Source organism: Oncorhynchus mykiss, chromosome 25 (genome assembly GCF_013265735.2).
Source record: "Oncorhynchus mykiss isolate Arlee chromosome 25, USDA_OmykA_1.1, whole genome shotgun sequence".
Lineage (NCBI taxonomy): Eukaryota > Metazoa > Chordata > Actinopteri > Salmoniformes > Salmonidae > Oncorhynchus > Oncorhynchus mykiss.
In genome coordinates this window covers 20095156-20114057 of record NC_048589.1, presented here as the reverse complement: position 1 = coordinate 20114057, position 18902 = coordinate 20095156, and the positions used below count along the sequence as shown (strand labels likewise).

The 18902-nt window shown below is 41.0% G+C and overlaps 1 protein-coding gene across 6 annotated transcripts in view; it reads left to right on the top strand.

Annotated features, from left to right (window-relative positions):
• Positions 1–12300, top strand: part of LOC110505542 (G patch domain-containing protein 2-like) — a 40065-nt gene extending 27765 nt beyond the window's left edge. For 4 of the 6 annotated variants that reach the window (XM_021584833.2, XM_021584832.2, XM_021584830.2 and 1 more), the window contains exons 8-9: positions 2504–2592; positions 8578–12300. In XM_021584833.2, the coding sequence (XP_021440508.1) occupies positions 2504–2592; positions 8578–8747 (259 nt within the window). In that variant the 3' untranslated portion in view covers positions 8748–12300. Of the gene's footprint in view, positions 1–2503; positions 2593–4079; positions 8558–8577 lie in introns of those variants that run through there. The other 2 variants (XM_021584831.2, XM_036962509.1) reach the window with 2 other exon arrangements.
• The last annotated feature ends 6602 nt before the right edge of the window (positions 12301–18902 follow it).

Below are 18902 nucleotides of genomic sequence, written 5' to 3'. Positions count from 1 at the left end.
TGAGCCGGCCGCACTTCGGTTATATCTATTGACTTTTTTTTTCTTTTCTAAATGACATTTGAGGCGCAAGATAAATCATAGTCTTACGCCACTCCTCTCCCAGTTTTCATTTTAATTGTGAGATCTCGGTGTCAGCAGTAAGTATATTGGTGTGAGTGGCCTATTGATTATTGATTTGGGGCTATTGATCGGCTTCCCAGGAGACTTTAATCCTTTCTGATTCATTTGAACACCTTTATTCATCTTGAGATCCTGTTCACACCTGAAGTACTGTGTACCCTAATGAAAATAGGTGGCAATTTTGTTACTTCTGCCCCTCTTCTTTTGAGGTGTTCTTTTTAATTGATATATCTGCTTTTGGTTGTGGGCACCTGAATTACAATTGACCCTGTGTCACTTTTGTTGTATTCTTTACCTAAGGGACCACGCTGTTTTTAAGAGTGTCTTTTTCGTTGTATGACCCATGTGACATGTAAAATGTATCGCTCAGACATTTTCTTGAATGTCCTCGATGTGTCTTTGCGAGAATTGAGTTCTTGTTCGTCTTCTTTATTGGATGTTGGGTTATTTTTCCATGGCTCAACACAGCTCTGCTATTCTTAGTTGGTGATCCCTAATTCAATGACTTTCGCTTCTTTCTGTGGGACTCTTCTAGTTTACCGTTACATTACATTGAAATGTAAAACTGCTTCTCTTAAACACATCTTAAACCCACTCTATTGCAAACCAATTTCCAAAATAGCTTTTTATTACACCTTTGAGTAAAATTGTAGCTGTGTTATCCCGCAGTGAGCTAATCAAACAGCTACAAATGATACAAGCCTGTTACCAGAGGCCTTTTGGTTCCATTTTTTAAACGAGTTGTCCCGTTTAGCCTTCCCTAATGCGCCAGCTAATGGTATTCTAATGTTTTATTAGCATGTGACTGAGTGTCTCTGTGGGCTCCATGTGGCCCCTGAGTGGTCCCTGCTCCTCAGCCTGTAGTCTGGGCCTTGGAGGGGAGGGGCCAGACAGCCTTCCCTCCACAGGATCTCTCCCACCAGGCTGCAGCCTGGGCCCCAGAGCACCTGCCCGATCAGGACTCTGTGTAATGAGGGGAGCATTGGAAGTCTGGACTTCTATGCATAAAGACCAAATGCATCAGGGTATTACTTTTAATACCGCGGGCGTGCCTCGTGAAATAATGCGACGTTTAAGCACGGATCGATTTTGGAATTAAAAAGTTAGTTTGCAAAGATTTACTGTGGGGAGTTCAATGTCTGAGCTCTTTATCAGGGGCACAAATGGCTGGTTATGTGCTGTCCGACAGAGGGATTGTACGATTGAGGGATCGATAGGCGCGTGATTTACTAACTGGACTACAGGTAATCAATAAGTATAAAAGTAAATGAAATATGCATTACTGGGATTTTATTAGAGTGGGGTAGCAGGGAGGGAATAACAGTCAAGCCATTTATTTTTATACCTATTGATTATACAACATAGACTTGGCTCAAAGCGTTCCACACACAGCTTTCTGCACCCTCTCCTGCAGTGCCGTCATGTGATTAATGGGTGTTGAGGTCATGGATGGTACATGCAGGCTGTTAAAAGGCAGCCATGACAGGACCCTATCCTATCTCAGCACATGTTTGACCAGGGAGGTTTATGTAGCTGACTGCTCAGGAGGAGACACCACGGTTAACAGGGGTCTGCTGTATTAATGTCTTCCTTTGTTGTTTTGCACTGCAGAGATTTCTTCTTTTTACAGATGGGTCTTTACAGGTGCTTTCAACCAATAAACAATGTTGTCAAAGTGGATATAGTGTTGTGAAACGTGAGATAATACACCATTTCGTGGGCGATATCATGCACTGGCACTATATGAGCGCAGGCACACACACACACACACACACACACACACACACACACTGAGTCAACTCATCACATTGCCGGCTCTTGGTAACGTCAGTCCCTCCCCCTCAGCCATGGCGGGACCTTGACCTTAACTTTACATCCCAGTAATCAGGGCTAGGAGGGGCTGTGGAGGCTACTGACATATGACACGGGAGGTCCACAGCAGGGGTACTTTGTTTAACTGCACCCGGCAGCGACAGACGCACAACCCCTACACCTCCTTCTTCCTCCGCTGATATTTTTTGTTAACGTTTCAACAAAACTCTGAACAAAATGGAACAAAATTCTGGTGATTCCCTCCAGTAAAGAAAAACAGTTTGTAGTATTTTTACCTTCTTTTGGGTCCAGGGTTGGATATTCCCTTGCAGCAGTGTTCTAGAAACTTCTAACTGCTCATGGAAAAGCCATAGCAGAAAGGTTCAACACTCGTATTTTTCTTTTAGACTCAAACAGAAAAGATAAATGAATAATGATTTGAAACAACCAAAGTATTTTTATTTTATTTTGACCTCACATTTCAGTATACAGATCCATAGAAATTGGAAAAGGATGGTCTTTGAATAATTTTGTCTGAGATTAATGTTACAGCTCTGTGTCTCTGACCTAGGCAGACTAACGTCCATCTGGGACTGCTGTGCACAGGGGACATCAAGAGGAGGAGGAAGACCACTGCTGTCTCTGTCACCACAACATCAGGTACCTGTCGCCATGACTACTGCACCTTTGACCTGTTTAACATTCACCTAACCTCTCATCGGGGCGCTTACTTTATTATACATCCTGCTGACAATACAGTAACTAATCCCCAAGACCACTTTCAGGTTAACAGAGTTTTTTATCTTTTTTAAAACAGCAGACCAAAACATTGTGCTACTTGTACTACCCAACAAAAATGTACAATGCTTATCACATTTATGTTCAAATAAATGGTTTAGAATATATATCTTTTTTTAACTTTTACTTTAGATGATCCTTTATAACCACCAATATAGGATGCATGTGAATCACATCCATTAATATAGGAATATAGGTTGCATGTGAATCACATCCATTAATATAGGAATATAGGATACATGTGAATCACATCCATTAATATAGGAAAATAGGAAACATGTGAATCACATCTATTAATATAGGAATATAGGATACATGTGAATCACATCTATTAATATAGGAATATAGGATACATGTGAATCACATCCATTAATATAGGAATATAGGATACATGTGAATCACATCCATTAATATAGGAATATAGGATACATGTGAATCACATCTATTAATATAGGAATATAGGATACATGTGAATCACATCCATTAATATAGGAATATAGGATACATGTGAATCACATCCATTAATATAGGAATATAGGATACATGTGAATCACATCCATTAATATAGGAATATAGGATACATATGAATCACATCCATTAATATAGGAATATAGGATACATGTGAATCACATCCATTAATATAGGAATATAGGATACATGTGAATCACATCTATTAATATAGGAATATAGGATACATGTGAATCACATCCATTAATATAGGAATATAGGATACATGTGAATCACATCCATTAATATAGGAATATAGGATACATGTGAATCACATCCATTAATATAGGAAAATAGGAAACATGTGAATCACATCTATTAATATAGGAATATAGGTTGCATGTGAATCACATCCATTAATATAGGAATATAGGTTGCATGTGAATCACATCCATTAATATAGGAATATAGGATACATGTGAATCACATCCATTAATATAGGAATATAGGATGCATGTGAATCACATCCATTAATATAGGAATATAGGTTGCATGTGAATCACATCCATTAATATAGGAATATAGGATACATGTGAATCACATCCATTAATATAGGAATATAGGTTGCATGTGAATCACATCCATTAATATAGGAATATAGGATACATGTGAATCACATCCATTAATATAGGAAAATAGGAAACATGTGAATCACATCTATTAATATAGGAAAATAGGAAACATGTGAATCATATCTATTAATATAGGAATATTGGATACATGTGAATTCTTGAGTTTCTTACAAATAGTGTCTCCAGTATTTGTGAGACAGCAACATATTTACTGTTTATTAGCTGAGCGAAGAGTTCAGTCTTGACTAGTGTGTGCTGTTTTGTTGGCAGAACAGGGCTCTGTGGGCCTCCTGTCTGTCCTCCCATGTGGAAGTGGTCTGACTGAGTCTGAGGGAAGTGTGATGGGAAGCAGACCGTATTGGAGGCGGCACCCTGCAGCAGCCCCCTCGTCCGTTTGGGCTCGTAGAGCTGCCTTTTTTCATTAGACTGATGGCTCCGGGCCTGGCGTCTTTACCGGATTGAAATTTGAATTGGTTTGTCCACCTCTTCTCCAAAGTCCCCTCTTCCTGCTCTGCTCCTGCAGCCTCTGTTTGTCATTTAAATAACAAATGCCGGTGGTTTCCTGATTTAGTGAGGGGCGCTGGCCTTTGATGTATATTGATATTGCCGCACAGTGCACTGTACCGGGATCCATCATTCATTTGGATAAAAGAGGTGGAATTTAAAACCAGCCAATGCTTTACTGGGATACAGATTGCATCCATTTATTGCACTGAGTGATGGAACGGCCAGCGACTCTGTCCTTCACCTCTTCAGCGCTCAGCCACTTCCCATAAAACTAAAAAAAGATTCAAAAAGATTCACCCCTGGCCCTTAAAGACCCCTCATATTCTCCATGTTATTCACCATGTAGAGGCAGGCATGGGGATCCCTCAACATCCCCCCCCAGGAGAGATATGCAGTTAACATCACATCCAGCTGCTGGAACTGAAACATAGGGTTTATGCTCAACAGAAGAAAATATTGTAAACATAAAAGCCAAATAAAATCACGAAAGGATACATTTCCCACTCAATATAAAGAAGTAGATTTGGTGAAAACAGGCAACTCGATCCGGAATGAAAAACGTTCTCAATAAATAAGAACTATTATTAAGAGGCAGATTTTTTTCAAACTCTTAATAGGCCTAATGAAAGTTATTACCATATTCACAATCTTTTTGAAGTTTAACGCTTAAGTTTACAGTATTTCCCCATGTCCCTGTACCAAGTTGTTTTTCCTGGTTCTGGAGTCTGATGCCCCCGTACCAGAGTGATTTATCATGCAGGGAATGGTCATCCAATGGCAGTTTCTGCGGCTCCTACTGCTCTGTATAAATCTTTACTTGGCGCCCTGCTACAGTATTCCACGCCTCTACTTTGTCATATCACAGAAGCCAGGAGATACACATCGGCTCCTAAATGCATTTGCAGTTTATTTGTAGAAATAGTAATAGGTATTCTCATTATAGCTGGAATGAACTATTCTTCATACACATTTATTTTCTTTCATAGTTTATCATTCAAATGCGTTTTCTTCCTTGAATTTGCAAGAATTCCTTTAGACATATGTGTAGTTTTTTTTGTCTTTTTTTCCCCCGGTGTAGAAGAGTTTGGGAAGTGAGTTTCTTGTATTGTGGTTGATTTTAAACTCTGTAATAAGTAGTGAACATGGCCTGTAGCTGGAAGTGTCTCCCAGGGTTCCTGAGGGTATTGCTGAGATGGTACCTAGCTGTTGCTGTGTCCTCCATCTTTACACGCTTAGCACTTATCAGCTCAAGTGTTGAAGTTGGCTGTGAAAGAACTTATCAACCCAGGTATCTGTTTGTATAGGACGACCACTCCACTTGTCAGGCTCAAATTGGCCATTAAATACACTTCTCACTACCATCAATCCAACAATAGAAGAAGACCACATCCCGCCAACAAAAACTGAACGGAAAATGCAAATACCTGGTTTCAATGTGTGACCGATGACATCACCACGAGTAATTTGCTTAGGATCCGTTCTACAGAATGTGTTAAAAAGTGTCATTTTCACATTATGTAGACACTGTTCCTTTAAGCTGCGTACTGTGTTCAGATCTCAACCTCAATTCTAGATTTAAGAAATCTAATCATTGCGGGGGACATTTATTGACTTTTTACTACATACATTTTGAAAAAGAAAATGAAGAAAAGGTTTCAATGTACACTATTCCAAGAAATATACCTATGTTGGGCACGTTTCATTTGGTTAATCTACATTCAGAGTAAAAGATAATTCATTGTATGCATTGGCAGGGATAAATCAGCAAGTATAAAGGTCCTGATGGATTTTAATACCCTCTGCTTGTTTCACATGCCGACTAATTCATTATTCAAATTTCCCCCTCCCCCACTGTATTGCACAGTGCCCTTCATTTGAAATTAGGGACGAGGGCTGATAATAAGCACTAACTCACACACTCATACAGTGCACTTTTTTAAAGAAGCTAGTACATGTGTCCTGACTGTGTACGTAACAGTTTGATCTGAAGTTTTCTATCCATTTTACATTTGTGTAAATGATTGGTTTCCTCAAACCATTTATTACATAATTTGCCGGCAACCAACATTTGTGTACATCACCCTCCTTCAACCTTGGCAGCTGCTTGGCATGTAACTTAGCAACCTTACATTCTATCATGGGACCCAAGTGGATGCCCATGGTGGGTCCAACCCCCAACCTCCCAACCTCCCTGTGTGGCGCCCACCTCCCTGCCTCTCCATCTCTGTGTGTCTCCTTGGTGGAGCCGGAGCAGGGCTGTTGTGTGACAGATCACCTGCGTCTGAGACCCTGCATGTTCCTGCCCGCCGGTCCGGCCCCCTCTCATTAATGCCCAGGTTGGTGCGACGGCCGTATGGCAGCACAAGACAAATAACGCCAGCACTCAGCCATCACTTCTGCTGACAGAAATGCAGCCCAGCGCACTATTTCGCCCTCTACCGCTCCACTCTGCTCCCCTCAGTTACCCTGTCGTGTCCTTCAAAAACCCACCTGCCCCTGCCACTAGCACCGCTCCACCAAAGTTTCAGGGTAGAGTCGCTGGCTGCTGTGTGGGGGTGAATACGCATGAGTCCTCACAGTTTGGTTAAAGGTGTTTTGGTGGGGGACTTGATTTTCCTGTTGCTTCACATGTATCACAGAAAACAAAATGTGATCATATGGATGATTGTTTTCTTCATTGAGCTGCTGTCCTTTACTGGTTCTTCTATGTTCAGTTCTCCATTACAGGACCACACTGCACTATTACAGAGTAGCTGGTTTGAACAGTCAGGTACTAGTAGTGTTTAAGTGTTCCAGCCCTCTTCTGAGGGATTTGATTTGAATGTCCTCTTGTGGTCCAGTGAAATGGATGGAGCCTGGAGTGTATGGGAGAAACACACAAAGGCTAATGATTAAAGGCCCATTCAGTGCTGTTCATTTAACTGTGAGAATCAGCAGACCCATTACTGTCAATGTGTAATTAGCTGATTAATAAACAGGGGAGGGGAGGGGAGGGAATGGCTCCAGGAAGTGCTGTAATGATTGTTTCTGAACAGCCTCACATGAGAGGTTGTTAAGATGCCAAGATGGTTCCATTCACTCCACCCATTATTGCACAAAACAAATGCATGTAATTCTCACATGGACTCAGAATCTTTGCTTTGTATAATTTTTATTGACCACCACAGGATCTCATATTAGATGTTGTTATCTAGGTAACATATTTCACAGTGTATGTTTCAGGGGGACTGAGACATTTATTCATGGAAAGTCACTGATTTGTTTTTATTAATGAAATAAACAATACTGAAAAAACAATATTGATGAAATATCACTACTGATAAAAGTTACAATTAAATACTATTGTATTCCGCATGATCAATCTTTCAGCGGTGGATACACTGTCGTCTGTTCCCAAGGCATTATCAAGTAAGAAAAAAAACTACGGAATTTGTATTCATAACTTTGACCGTGTTTAACCTGAGATGTCCAAGTGTTTGGGCTCAACCACAGCAACAGTTTAGTCATCATTCCCTCCAGAAATATTAATCAATTATCTAGCCCGCCGGATGAGTTTGGGGAAGAAGTCATCTGGAAAGAGGCACAAGCAGATATAATGGGAAAGAGCAAAAGCACATGCCAGTGAATGCTGTAATGCCTAATCCTTTGAGACAACCCTGAGCCACAATGTCACTTCTAGTTCCTGTGTCCTCTGCTCCTACTCTACCTCACAAAAAGTCTGTGTGACTGCCACTAACTTCTGGAGAGACCAACACAGATTGATTTATTAACGGAAAGTAGGAAAGGAGAGCAGATATTAGAAAGTGCAATTGTTTTAGAGTTCTTTTTTACTACAGTGTAAATTGGCTCGAGAAGTGTTTCAGATATTTCCCCTCCCTCCAACTCTGAGCGTATTGAGACAGAATGGCTAAATAAGTGAGGAGGATGAAGATGGTGAGAATGAAGTTGTTTTGAGTCAAGATTTTCAGTAAAATGGTACTACATAACAGCCACACAATGTCTCACTGAAGTAGATCATGTTCAATGGGAGAGTTTTAACCATAGGAGAATCAGATTGCCCTTCTAACAACCGTGGCCACTAGGCATATGAGGCCAAAAAGGATTGAGATCGATTGAACAATACATAATTAACTATTAGGCCATATGATAACTGTAGATTTATAGTGATAATGCATTCATGTAGATAAAATGAAGAACCGTCTTTGAGTTCTAAAATCAAAAGACAAGTTAACATTTATTTGTGTGTCCTTCTTCTCTGCAGCATGCATCCCCTTCCATAAAGATGACCTGGGAGAGGACACGTCCACCTCCTCCACCTCTCTGAGCATGGAGTCTGCAGGCCCTGGGCCCTCCACGTCTGACAAGCAGGACTTCATCAAGCCTGGGACTTTATTCAGACCTAGCCCCCAGAGGGAGCAGGAGCAGGACTGAGGGGGAGGGAGGGAGGGGGAGAGAGAGAGGGAGAGAGCGAGAGAGAGGGAGAGCACGCCATTGCTCTCTGAATCAGCATTGTGCTGCTGGATCAAGTCTTTCCATCTAGCATTTAAAGGATGAATAATGTTAATGCAATCAAGCCCAGTTAATCACTCCGTAGCCAGCCATTTCCTTGAAGAGCCTCCTCGTCTTGCTACTCCAGACTGCAGCACCAGCCAGGCACCTCCTCCTGTCTCTACAATACACAGTCTGCAGGCCACCTGCCCATTACTCAGGCCCAACAATTATGTCTTCTTTGAGTTGCCTGGCATTTGTCAGCAGGGACACTGAAATGATGGTCAGGGAGGGTTGAGTGGTTGGGGTCTGCTCTGCTCTGCTGAAAGCCTGGGAGAAGTGGGACCAACAGGTCTGCTCTGCAGCGTATGTAGCAGCTGACAGATAGAGAGCATCAGAATGTTCTGCTACCTCATGCTGGTACAAGGTTCAGAGAGGTGACCACCGAGAGAGAGCGGCACAAAGAACAGGTCTCCTATTAGCATGGATTGGAAAAGCTACACTGGCTACAACGTCTCTCATTAGCACAACAGAGAGGGGCTGTGGCTGTGCTCCTCGGAGGGGCCTCTTTGTTCTCTTCAGCTCACCTTCCTTATTCAAATTTCATAACACATTCAAGTTCAAGGCAAGTCGCACAATCCGTTTTCAAAACCCCGTTTTTTTGTGGAAAGCGGTTGTTTTGTGACTGACTGGGCTAATGTTGAGTGTGTTGAAAGTCAGGTGGAGAGGGATGGGGGAGCAGGAGAGGAGGGTAAATAACAGTAATCTCCACCGTGTTTTAAGTGGCACACAAAGAGGAACCCTGGTGTCTCTAGCTAGCTGTGAGGCTGGGCTGTGACTGTCTGCCCTGACATTACCTGGCATTCCCTGGCCGCCCGCCCACAGCAGATAAATGGGCAGTGCCAGGGGCACAGAGAGATCAGTGTGGTAGCATCATGATAGCATACACTCACCATCCAGTACAGGGCTCAGGAGTCCCTGCATTAGAGAGCAGAGGGTTTACTCCTGGATGCCAGCGAGATCAGTGATAATGAATAACTGTAAGAGAATGAGAGGACAGCTTTCCCTACTGACTCAGCTCCCTCAGTGGTTTTATATCACACGGCCCAGTCACATGAGCCCAGTCACACTCACTCTAACCAACATTGTGCACGCTCTTCAGAGATGAGACAAGGTAGTTAGTTATGTGGAACATTTTATTTTTAGGCAAAGGAATCAAGTGATACATTGATTTATCAGTGGTATGATTTAGGAAACCGCTCTTTATGAACTATATTTGGCTAGATAACTATGTCACTAATGCAGTATGATTATAATCTTGGATCATTTTTCATTTTCATTGGTCATTGTGCACAGTAAATACATAGCTATTTTCAAAGCTTTAGAAACAATATTTAAAAAATATTAGGTGCAGATAACACTTCTGTGGAATAGTCACGGTTTTATAAATTAGTGTGAGATATAGATCTGCAGTGATCCTTTTGAGAAGGTGCTAGCTGACGTTTTAGAAATGCTGTGTGTGTATACTCATCTAAATGGATGCCTCTCCCAAGACATCCTGCTACAGGAATCTGTCAGTCTGCAGACAGACAGAAATAACCTCCACCCTCAGACCGCCAGCTCCATCCTGAAGAGAACACATCAGTGGGTACCTGAACACAAGAGAGGCTACTCAGCTTCTCAAGGAACCACAGCACTGTTGGATAAGAATATTACATGTCATACAAAAATATGCTAATGTTAAAGGATATTGTGAGTCAGAGCTTTTGCTAGATCAGCTCTGTTTTAACAAGTGCTTGGTCTTTCCTGGAGAGGTCCCTTTCCCTAATGACTTATCCTTCACTCTGTGTTTTGGTGCCAAAGGAAATGACAGATAGGAAGGAATGTTCAGATCAAGTTTCGTCAATTGCAGGGGGAATGCCTTACCTGGCTTCCTCCATAGTAATTCGTGTTCACCATGATGTGATGTCTCAGCCAGCCCCCCTCCAAAATGAATTTCCAATGGCCATGCAGACAGGAAGTGGGGAGAGAGAGCGTTACGTGCACCCAGTCAATTGCCCTGTTACAGTTAAGGAATCCAGCGGGCTGGTACCACTCATATTTCATCCTGGGTAAAGATTACCTGTCAGGCCCACGGGAGATGTATTGATCTGTTTTCCTTTTTCCGGCAGCAATCACCTGACAAAGGCACCTAGGAGGCGAGTGAATGAGTGATGCCCAGTCCGTCTCCTCCAGTGGGAGGCTTCCAGGCCGTGTCCACTGAACAGGGGATGGGACGGGATGGGGGGGATGAGGAGACATAATGTAGTCATAAACTCTGCATGAACCTACTCTCTGAACAAGCAGGGAAGGCTCATTCCTCCATCCCTGTAGGTCAGAGGTCATTTGTGAACTCGCTGTTTGGGCCACTTTTTTATTTTAATATTTTTGTTGTTGTTATGAATTGCATTTGTAGATGGTTGATGGCAGAAACACAGATACAGCATGTGTTGATTGCTAACACATCTGTGGTATCTGGTTACCGCAGTTCAGTCCCTGCTGACAAATGTAGATGTTGTGGGTCACAATGGTTGGCTCTGGTGAAAGAACCTCTGTCAATGACATCAGTGATCCAGTCAGTCAATAGGTGATCTGTTAAAGATGAGAAAACAACTGTATGTTTTGTTTCTGTATGTCTGGGCACTCTTATCCATAAGTTCCAAGCACTCTGTTCACAGGATCTCTGAGTTAGTGATGATGGTACTGCACTATCAAGGGTCAATACTATTGTACATTATCCGTCCTGTATTTCTTGGCTGCTTGAATAGACTGATATTTTTTGCATGGATTGTCAGAATGTTGATATACTCTATGAAACCTTAAACATAAACATAGTGTTCATTACATTGCACTCATATTGTATGATATAAAATACGAAAGGTCCATCCATAGATGTAGATCCTGGTATATAGATATGCATTTATTATGGCATCTTCATGACTTCTAAGTGCTAGATATACCGTGATAGACAGAATGACGAAACTGTCTTGATTATATTTGTAGTTTTATTACAAGGATTTTAAACTATTGTCGTAGGCAGCTATCCCATATGACTAATAGCATCTTATCTTGTAAGCTGTTATGTTTATATTTGCGTAATTGCTTTGCAAATGATCTAAGGAGGATTATTTTTATTCTGTCCTTAGAAAGCCTGCACTGTGTGTTTGTCGTTCTGTTGATGTCAGAAATACATTACAGTATTTATGTAGTTGCTAGATAAACTTAATATAGTATACAGTATTTATGCCCAACTTTCCATACCATGATTTCATTTAATGTTAAATTAACATTAGGAAAGTTAAACAAATTAGTACATTATGAATCATTAATCATATACCCATGTGCATTTTTATCACTGTGTGTCTTCAATGTCCATGCCTTTCAAATATATTTATCCCAAAGGCTGTAACTGTGTGTGTTCAATACATGCATTTTAGTGTTTGGGATCTGGGATGATGTCTCTGGGAATTCATTTTCACCTGAAGCAAAATGATTCACTTGGTTCGGAAAAACATATTTGGACACTTTTCTGTCCTTATTATTGATCTCTGACATGTTTGTCACAACAGGAAGGACTAACTATTTGTAAACCCCCCCAGTCTGCCCATCGCTCTAGTCACTGTTAATTGAACAGTGGCTCCTAGATTGCTGTGACAGAGGAAAAACTCTGTAGGATTGTTGTGGAGCTTATCGATACTGTAGGTCCCCCGCTGTTAGTTAATCTTGTCTGGATGGTGAAGGAGTCGCAGCAGCCACTTTGCCATGTGTTGAGAGTCGAGCAATTCTCTCTGCTGCTCACCAGTGGTCCAGTGTTACAAATCACATCATCAGCTGTCTGAGCACCCACAGCCACCTCTTCTCCAGCAGATTCATGGCCAAATGGAGGAAAAATCAATGGTTTCCTCTCCTGCTCTGTCATGTTTAGGAGTTTGATGTTTTCCCTACCCTGCTTTCTCCTCCCAGCTCTCGGAGTGAAAGTAGTGTTTGAACACACTGACAGTGACTAAGTAGATTCACACTGACAGTGACTAAGTAGATTCTCTCCGTTCTCCCAACCCAGCTAACAATTCTAAGGAGAGAGAGAACGTTTTTGTAGTCTTACCCGTAATGTTCCCCTAATGTTTGAGTGTTCAGTGTTCCATTAGTGGAACATTCTATCTATGTTAGCAAAAATCTTCTGAGAGCCTTTTAAGCATGTTTTGGTGTTTAAAGTTAGGAGAACATTTGCTTAATGTCAAGCTGAACTTATCTAGAACGTGGTTACAATGTTCTCAAAATATACAACATAAATGTTCAAAACACATTTAAAACCTCTTGAAGCTAGGCGGCACTATTTTTATGTTTGGAAAAATGACGTTCCCAAAGTAAACGGCCTATTTCTCAGGACCAGATGCTAGAATATGCATGTAATTGACAGATTAGGATAGAAAACTCTCTAAAGTTTCCAAAACTGTAAAAATATTGTCTGTGAGTATAACAGAACTGATATTGCAGGCGAAAGCCTGAGAAAAATCCAATCAGGAAGTGACTCTTATTTTGAAACCCCTGTGTTCCTATGCATCCCTATTGCCCATTGAAAGTGATATCAACCAGATTCCCTTTTCTATGGCTTCCCTAAGGTGTCAACAGGCTTTAGACATAGTTTCAGGCTTTTTATTTTGAAGAACGACCACATTGCGTAAGTGTACAGGTGGGCGCTCTCAGAGTGATTTGTGCGCAAAAGAGAGAGGTGGCCATTGTTAGTCCCGGTCCTAGTGAAAAGCCAACTGTCCCGGTTGATATATTATCGAATAGATATTTGAAAAGCACCCTGAGGGTTGATTATAAAAAATGTTTGATATGTTTCTGTGGACATTATGGATATAATTTGGAATTTTTGTCTGCGTTGTCGTGACCGCTCTTTCTGGTGGATTCCTGGGCATAACATCCAAAGATCATCAAAGGTAAACGATTAATTTGATTGCTTTTCTGATTATCGAGCAATCGATAAATTTACACAAACGCTTGTATTGCTTTCGCTGTAAAGCATAATTTCAAAATCTGAGACGACAGGTGGATTAACAAAAGGCTAAACTGTGTTTTCCTATATTGCACTTGTGATTTCATGAATATGAATATTTTCTAGTAATATTATTTGACTGTGGCGCTATGCTATTCAGCATTGTTAAAAGAAAGTTGCAAGAACCTTCCTGTGTCCAGTTTTCTGTGGGTTAGGAGAATATTCCATCAACGATGCATCAAACACACACAAAACATGGTTGCCATGTTCTCAGAATGTAAGATATTAATGTTCTAGATGATATTAATGGTCGATATTAATGTTTCATGGGAACGTTCCAAGAACATTTCTGTGTATCAGTTTTCAGGGCGTCGCCTGGTGGTCCCAAAGAAGAAAGAAAAAAATGTAATTAAACATTACGCCGTGTTACTGTTGCCAAGCCCATCAAGGCCCTGATTGGTGAACCACTGATCCATTCACAGCCCTTTTTGTCTGTTGGCAAGGTTAGGGATACTCACACACAAAGTGCTTTTAACATAGTGTTTTCAATGTACATATTTGGCATAATTTTACTATTCTCTCATCATTGATTTAATAATTTACTTATTTAAAATCAAATGTAAGGGCTTTCTGTATAGTTGGTGGGGCATGTTAACCTGTTTTAATGATACTTCTGATTCACAATGGTCAATAAAAATACATTTTGAGTGTACTTTTAACAGAGCTGAGATTTACTTCAAAGTGCATGCACCCTATTGCTTACACCTATCAAGTTGTTTCAGAACAACACACATGCTGATGGAGGAGGATTAGGGTTTCTGCTGGACAGGGCCTAACTATCCTGGGCCAATAAGCACATGCCCTAGTGATATCCCTTATTGGTACAGTGGTTCGGGTGTTGGTCATTGGTGTTGGTGACCTGGGTTAGAGACCCACTAGGGGAGTCACACTACTCACATTCTTAGCAATATACACTGAGTGTACAACACATTAGGAACACCTTCCTAATATTGAGTTGCACCCCCTTTTGCCCTCAGAACAGCCTCAATTCACCAGGGCATTGTTTTAGAAGGTTTCAAGCATTCCACAGGGATTCTCTGTTAAAAGTACACTAAAATATTTCATTGATCATAGTGATTCAGGAGTAACATTAAAACAGGTTAATATGCCCCACTAACATTAGACAACTATACAGAAATCCCTTCAGTTGCTGAAGTAAGTAAATCAAATGAATGATGAGAATAATCAGATTAACTGATATCTGACACGGGCATGGTGGCGTTCGAGGATGATCAGAGTAGCATAAACCAAGAGGTTGTGAGTTCAAATCCAAGTTGAGGACATGTTGAATAATAACTACTGTAGAAATGTAATCATGTATGTCAAATATGTAAGTTAAAAGCACCTTGCCAACAGACAAAGAGCTATGAATGGATACGTTATTCACCAATCAGGGCCTTGATTGACTCAGGAACAAGTGTAATGAATTTCTCTTCGGACACATAAATATTCCCATTAATGTATATATTATGTTCTGAGAACATGACACTGAGTGTACAAAACATTAGGAACACCTGCTCTTTCCATGACATAGTCTGACCAGGTGAAAGCTATGATCCCTTATTGATGTCACTTGTTAAATCCACTTCAATCAGTGTAGATCAGTTATTCCCAAACTGGGGTATGTGTACCCCTGCAATGCCGTCGGTGGTACGCCAAATAAAAATGTGATTCACATTAATAATAATAATAATAATAATAATAATAATATTTAAAATTTTCTTCACATTTTCAAACAGTACATTTATATTTTTCAACAGGGCTATACATTTGGGTGAGGTTTTTTTCTCGCCTGAGTAGCCTCGTTTCACTGGCAAAAATAAAATTTAGCCTTCTAGTGTTCAGTGAAATAACAGCATAATGTCAAATACAGGTAGCCTAGTCAAATAATTAACATCCAATCACATTAACCGTTACTCTGTGGAGGGAAACCTTCACTCTTGCGCAGACATTTAGAAACGCAACATGACAATTAAAAAAATAAGCCACAGGAGTTTTTTGAACGAGAATAAAGACGACTTTCGAGTAGTAAGACATGTATAAAAGCAACAGATACCATTAATAAGAAGGGGCTAGAAGCGTCTTATATGGTGAGCTACCGAGTGGCTAGGACAGGCAAGCCCCATACCATTGTGGAGAACTTCATTTTTCCTGCTGCTACGGATGTGGCTGGGACAATGCTGAGGGAAAAGGCCCCCAAAACATATACAGATAATGTCTTCATCAAATAACACTGTTTCACAACGCATCAGTGAAATGGCAGGAGATGTTTTGAAACAATTATTACTTCGCATACAAGCCAGTGAATTATATACATTACAGCTGGATGAGTCAACAGATGTGGCGGGCCTGGCACAGCTCCTGGTATATGTCTGTTATGTTTATGGGGGGGTCAATTAAGGAAGACATCCTCTTCTGCAAACTACTGGAAACCAGGACAACAGGAGAGGATATTTTTAAAGTACTGGACAGCTTTGTGACATCAAATGGACTTTGGTGGTCAAGATGTGTTGGTATCTGTACTGATGGTGCAAAAACCATGACGGGGAGACATATTGAGGTGGTAACGCGCGCGCAAGCAGTTGCTCCCGACGCCACTTGGGTACACTGCAGCATCCACCAAGAGGCTCTTGCTGCCAAGGGAATGCCTGACAGCTGGAAATATGATTTTGACACTACAGTGAAAATGGTTAGCTTTGTTAAAGAAAGGCCCCTGAACTCTCGTGTATTTTCTATATTATGCAATGATATGGACAGAGACCATGTAACGCTTTTGCAACATACAGAGGAATTGAGAGACAAGCTTAAAGTTTTCTTTACTGACCATCATTTTTACTTTTCTGACCGCTTGCATGATGACGACTGGCCTATCTGTGTGATGTTTTTTCTCGCCTGAATGATCTGGATCTAGGATTACAGGGACTCTCCGCAACTATATTCAATGTGCGGGACAGAATTGAGGCTATGATTAAGAAGTTGGAGCTATTTTCTATCTGCATTAACAAGGACAATACACAGGTCTTTCCATCATTGTATGATTTTTTGTGTGCAAATGAACTCAAGCTTACGGACAATGTCAGATGTGACATAGCGAAGCACCTGATTAGCTGGGTGCGCAATTACGCAGGTACTTTCCCAAAACAGATGACACAAACAACTGGATTCGTTATCCTTTTCATGCCCTGCCTCCAGTCTACTTACCGATATCTGAATAAGAGAGCCTCATCGAAATTGCAACAAGTGGTAATTTAATCAGAAGTCACTGCCAGATTTCTGGATAGGGCTGCGCTCAGAGTATCCTGCCTTGGCAAATCGCGCTGTTAAGACACTGATGTCCTTCGCACCACGTATCTATGTGAGAGTGAATTCTCGGCCCTCACTAGCATGAAAACTAAATACAGGTACAGACTGTGTGAGGAAAATTATTTAAGAGTGAGACTCTCTCCAATATAACCCACAATTGCAGAGCTATGTGCATCCTTTCAAGCACACCCTTCTCATTAACCTGGCAGCTTCATTAAATAGTGCCCGCAAAACACCAGTCTCAACATCAACAGTGAAGAGGCAATGCCAGGATGCTGGCCTCCTAGGCAGAGTTGCAAACAAAAGCCATATCTCAGACTGGCCAATAAAAATAAAAGACTAAGATGGGCAAAAGAGCACAGACACTGGACAGAGGAACTCTGCCTAGAAGGCCAGCATCCCAGAGTCGCCTCTTCACTGTTGATGTTGAAACTGGTGTTTTGCGTGTACTATTTAATGAAGCTGCCAGTTGAGGACTTGTGAGGCGTCTGTATCTCAAACTAGACACTCTAATGTACTTGTCCTCTTGCTCAGTTGTGCACCGGGGCCTCCCACTTCTCTTTCTATTATGGTTAGAGACAGTTTGTGCTGTTCTATGTGAAGGTAGTGATACACAGCGTTGTACGAGATCTTCAGTTTCTTGGCAATTTCTCACATGGAATAGCCTTCATTTCTCAGAACAAGAATAGACTGACAAGTTTAAGAAGAAAGTTCATTGTTTCTGGCCATTTTGAGCCTGTAATCGAACCCACAAATTCTGATGCTCCAGATACTAAAGAAGGACAGTTTTATTTCTTCTTTAATCTGTACAACAGTTTTCAGCTGTGCTAACATAATTGCAAAATGGTTTTCTACTGATCAATTAACCTTTTAAAATGATGAACCTGGATTAGCTAAAACAACGTGCCATTGGAACACAGGAGTGATGGTTGCTGATAATGGGCCTCTGTACGCCTATGTAGATATTCCATTCAAAATCAGCTGTTTCCAGCTATAATAGTCATTTACAACATTAACAATGTCTACACTGTATTTCTGATCAATTTTATGTTATTTTAATGGACAAAAAAATTGCTTTTCTTTCACAAACAAGGACATTTCTAAGTGACCCCAAACTTTTGAACGGTAGTGTAAGATGGCTAAATAAAGAGAAAAATTATTGATTATTACTATATTATTATTTGTGCCCTGGTCCTATAAGAGCTCTTTGTCACTTCCCACGAGCCGAGTTGTGACAAAAACTCACACTCATTCTTATGTTTAATAAATGTTTTGTATAGTGTGTGTGTGGCAGGCTTACAATGATGGCAAAAAACAACATTTGAGAGTGTGCTGACCCTGGTGCTAGAGGGGGTACGAAGCTGGAGGTTGAATTTTTATAGGGGTACAGGACTATAAAAAGTTTGTGAACCACTGGTGTAGATGAAGTTGAGGAGACAGGTTAAAGAAGGATTTTAAAGCCTTGAGACATGAATTTGGTATGTGCACCATTCAGAGGGTAAATGGGCACAACAAAAGATTTAAGTGCATTTGAATGGGGTATGGTAGTAGGTGCCAGGTGCACCAGTTTGAGTGTGTCAAGAACTGCAGCTCTGCTTAGTTTTTCACACTCAACAGTTTCCTGTGTGTATCAAGAATGGTTCACCACCAAAAGGAAATTCAGCCTACTTGACACAACTGTGGGAAGCATTGGAGTC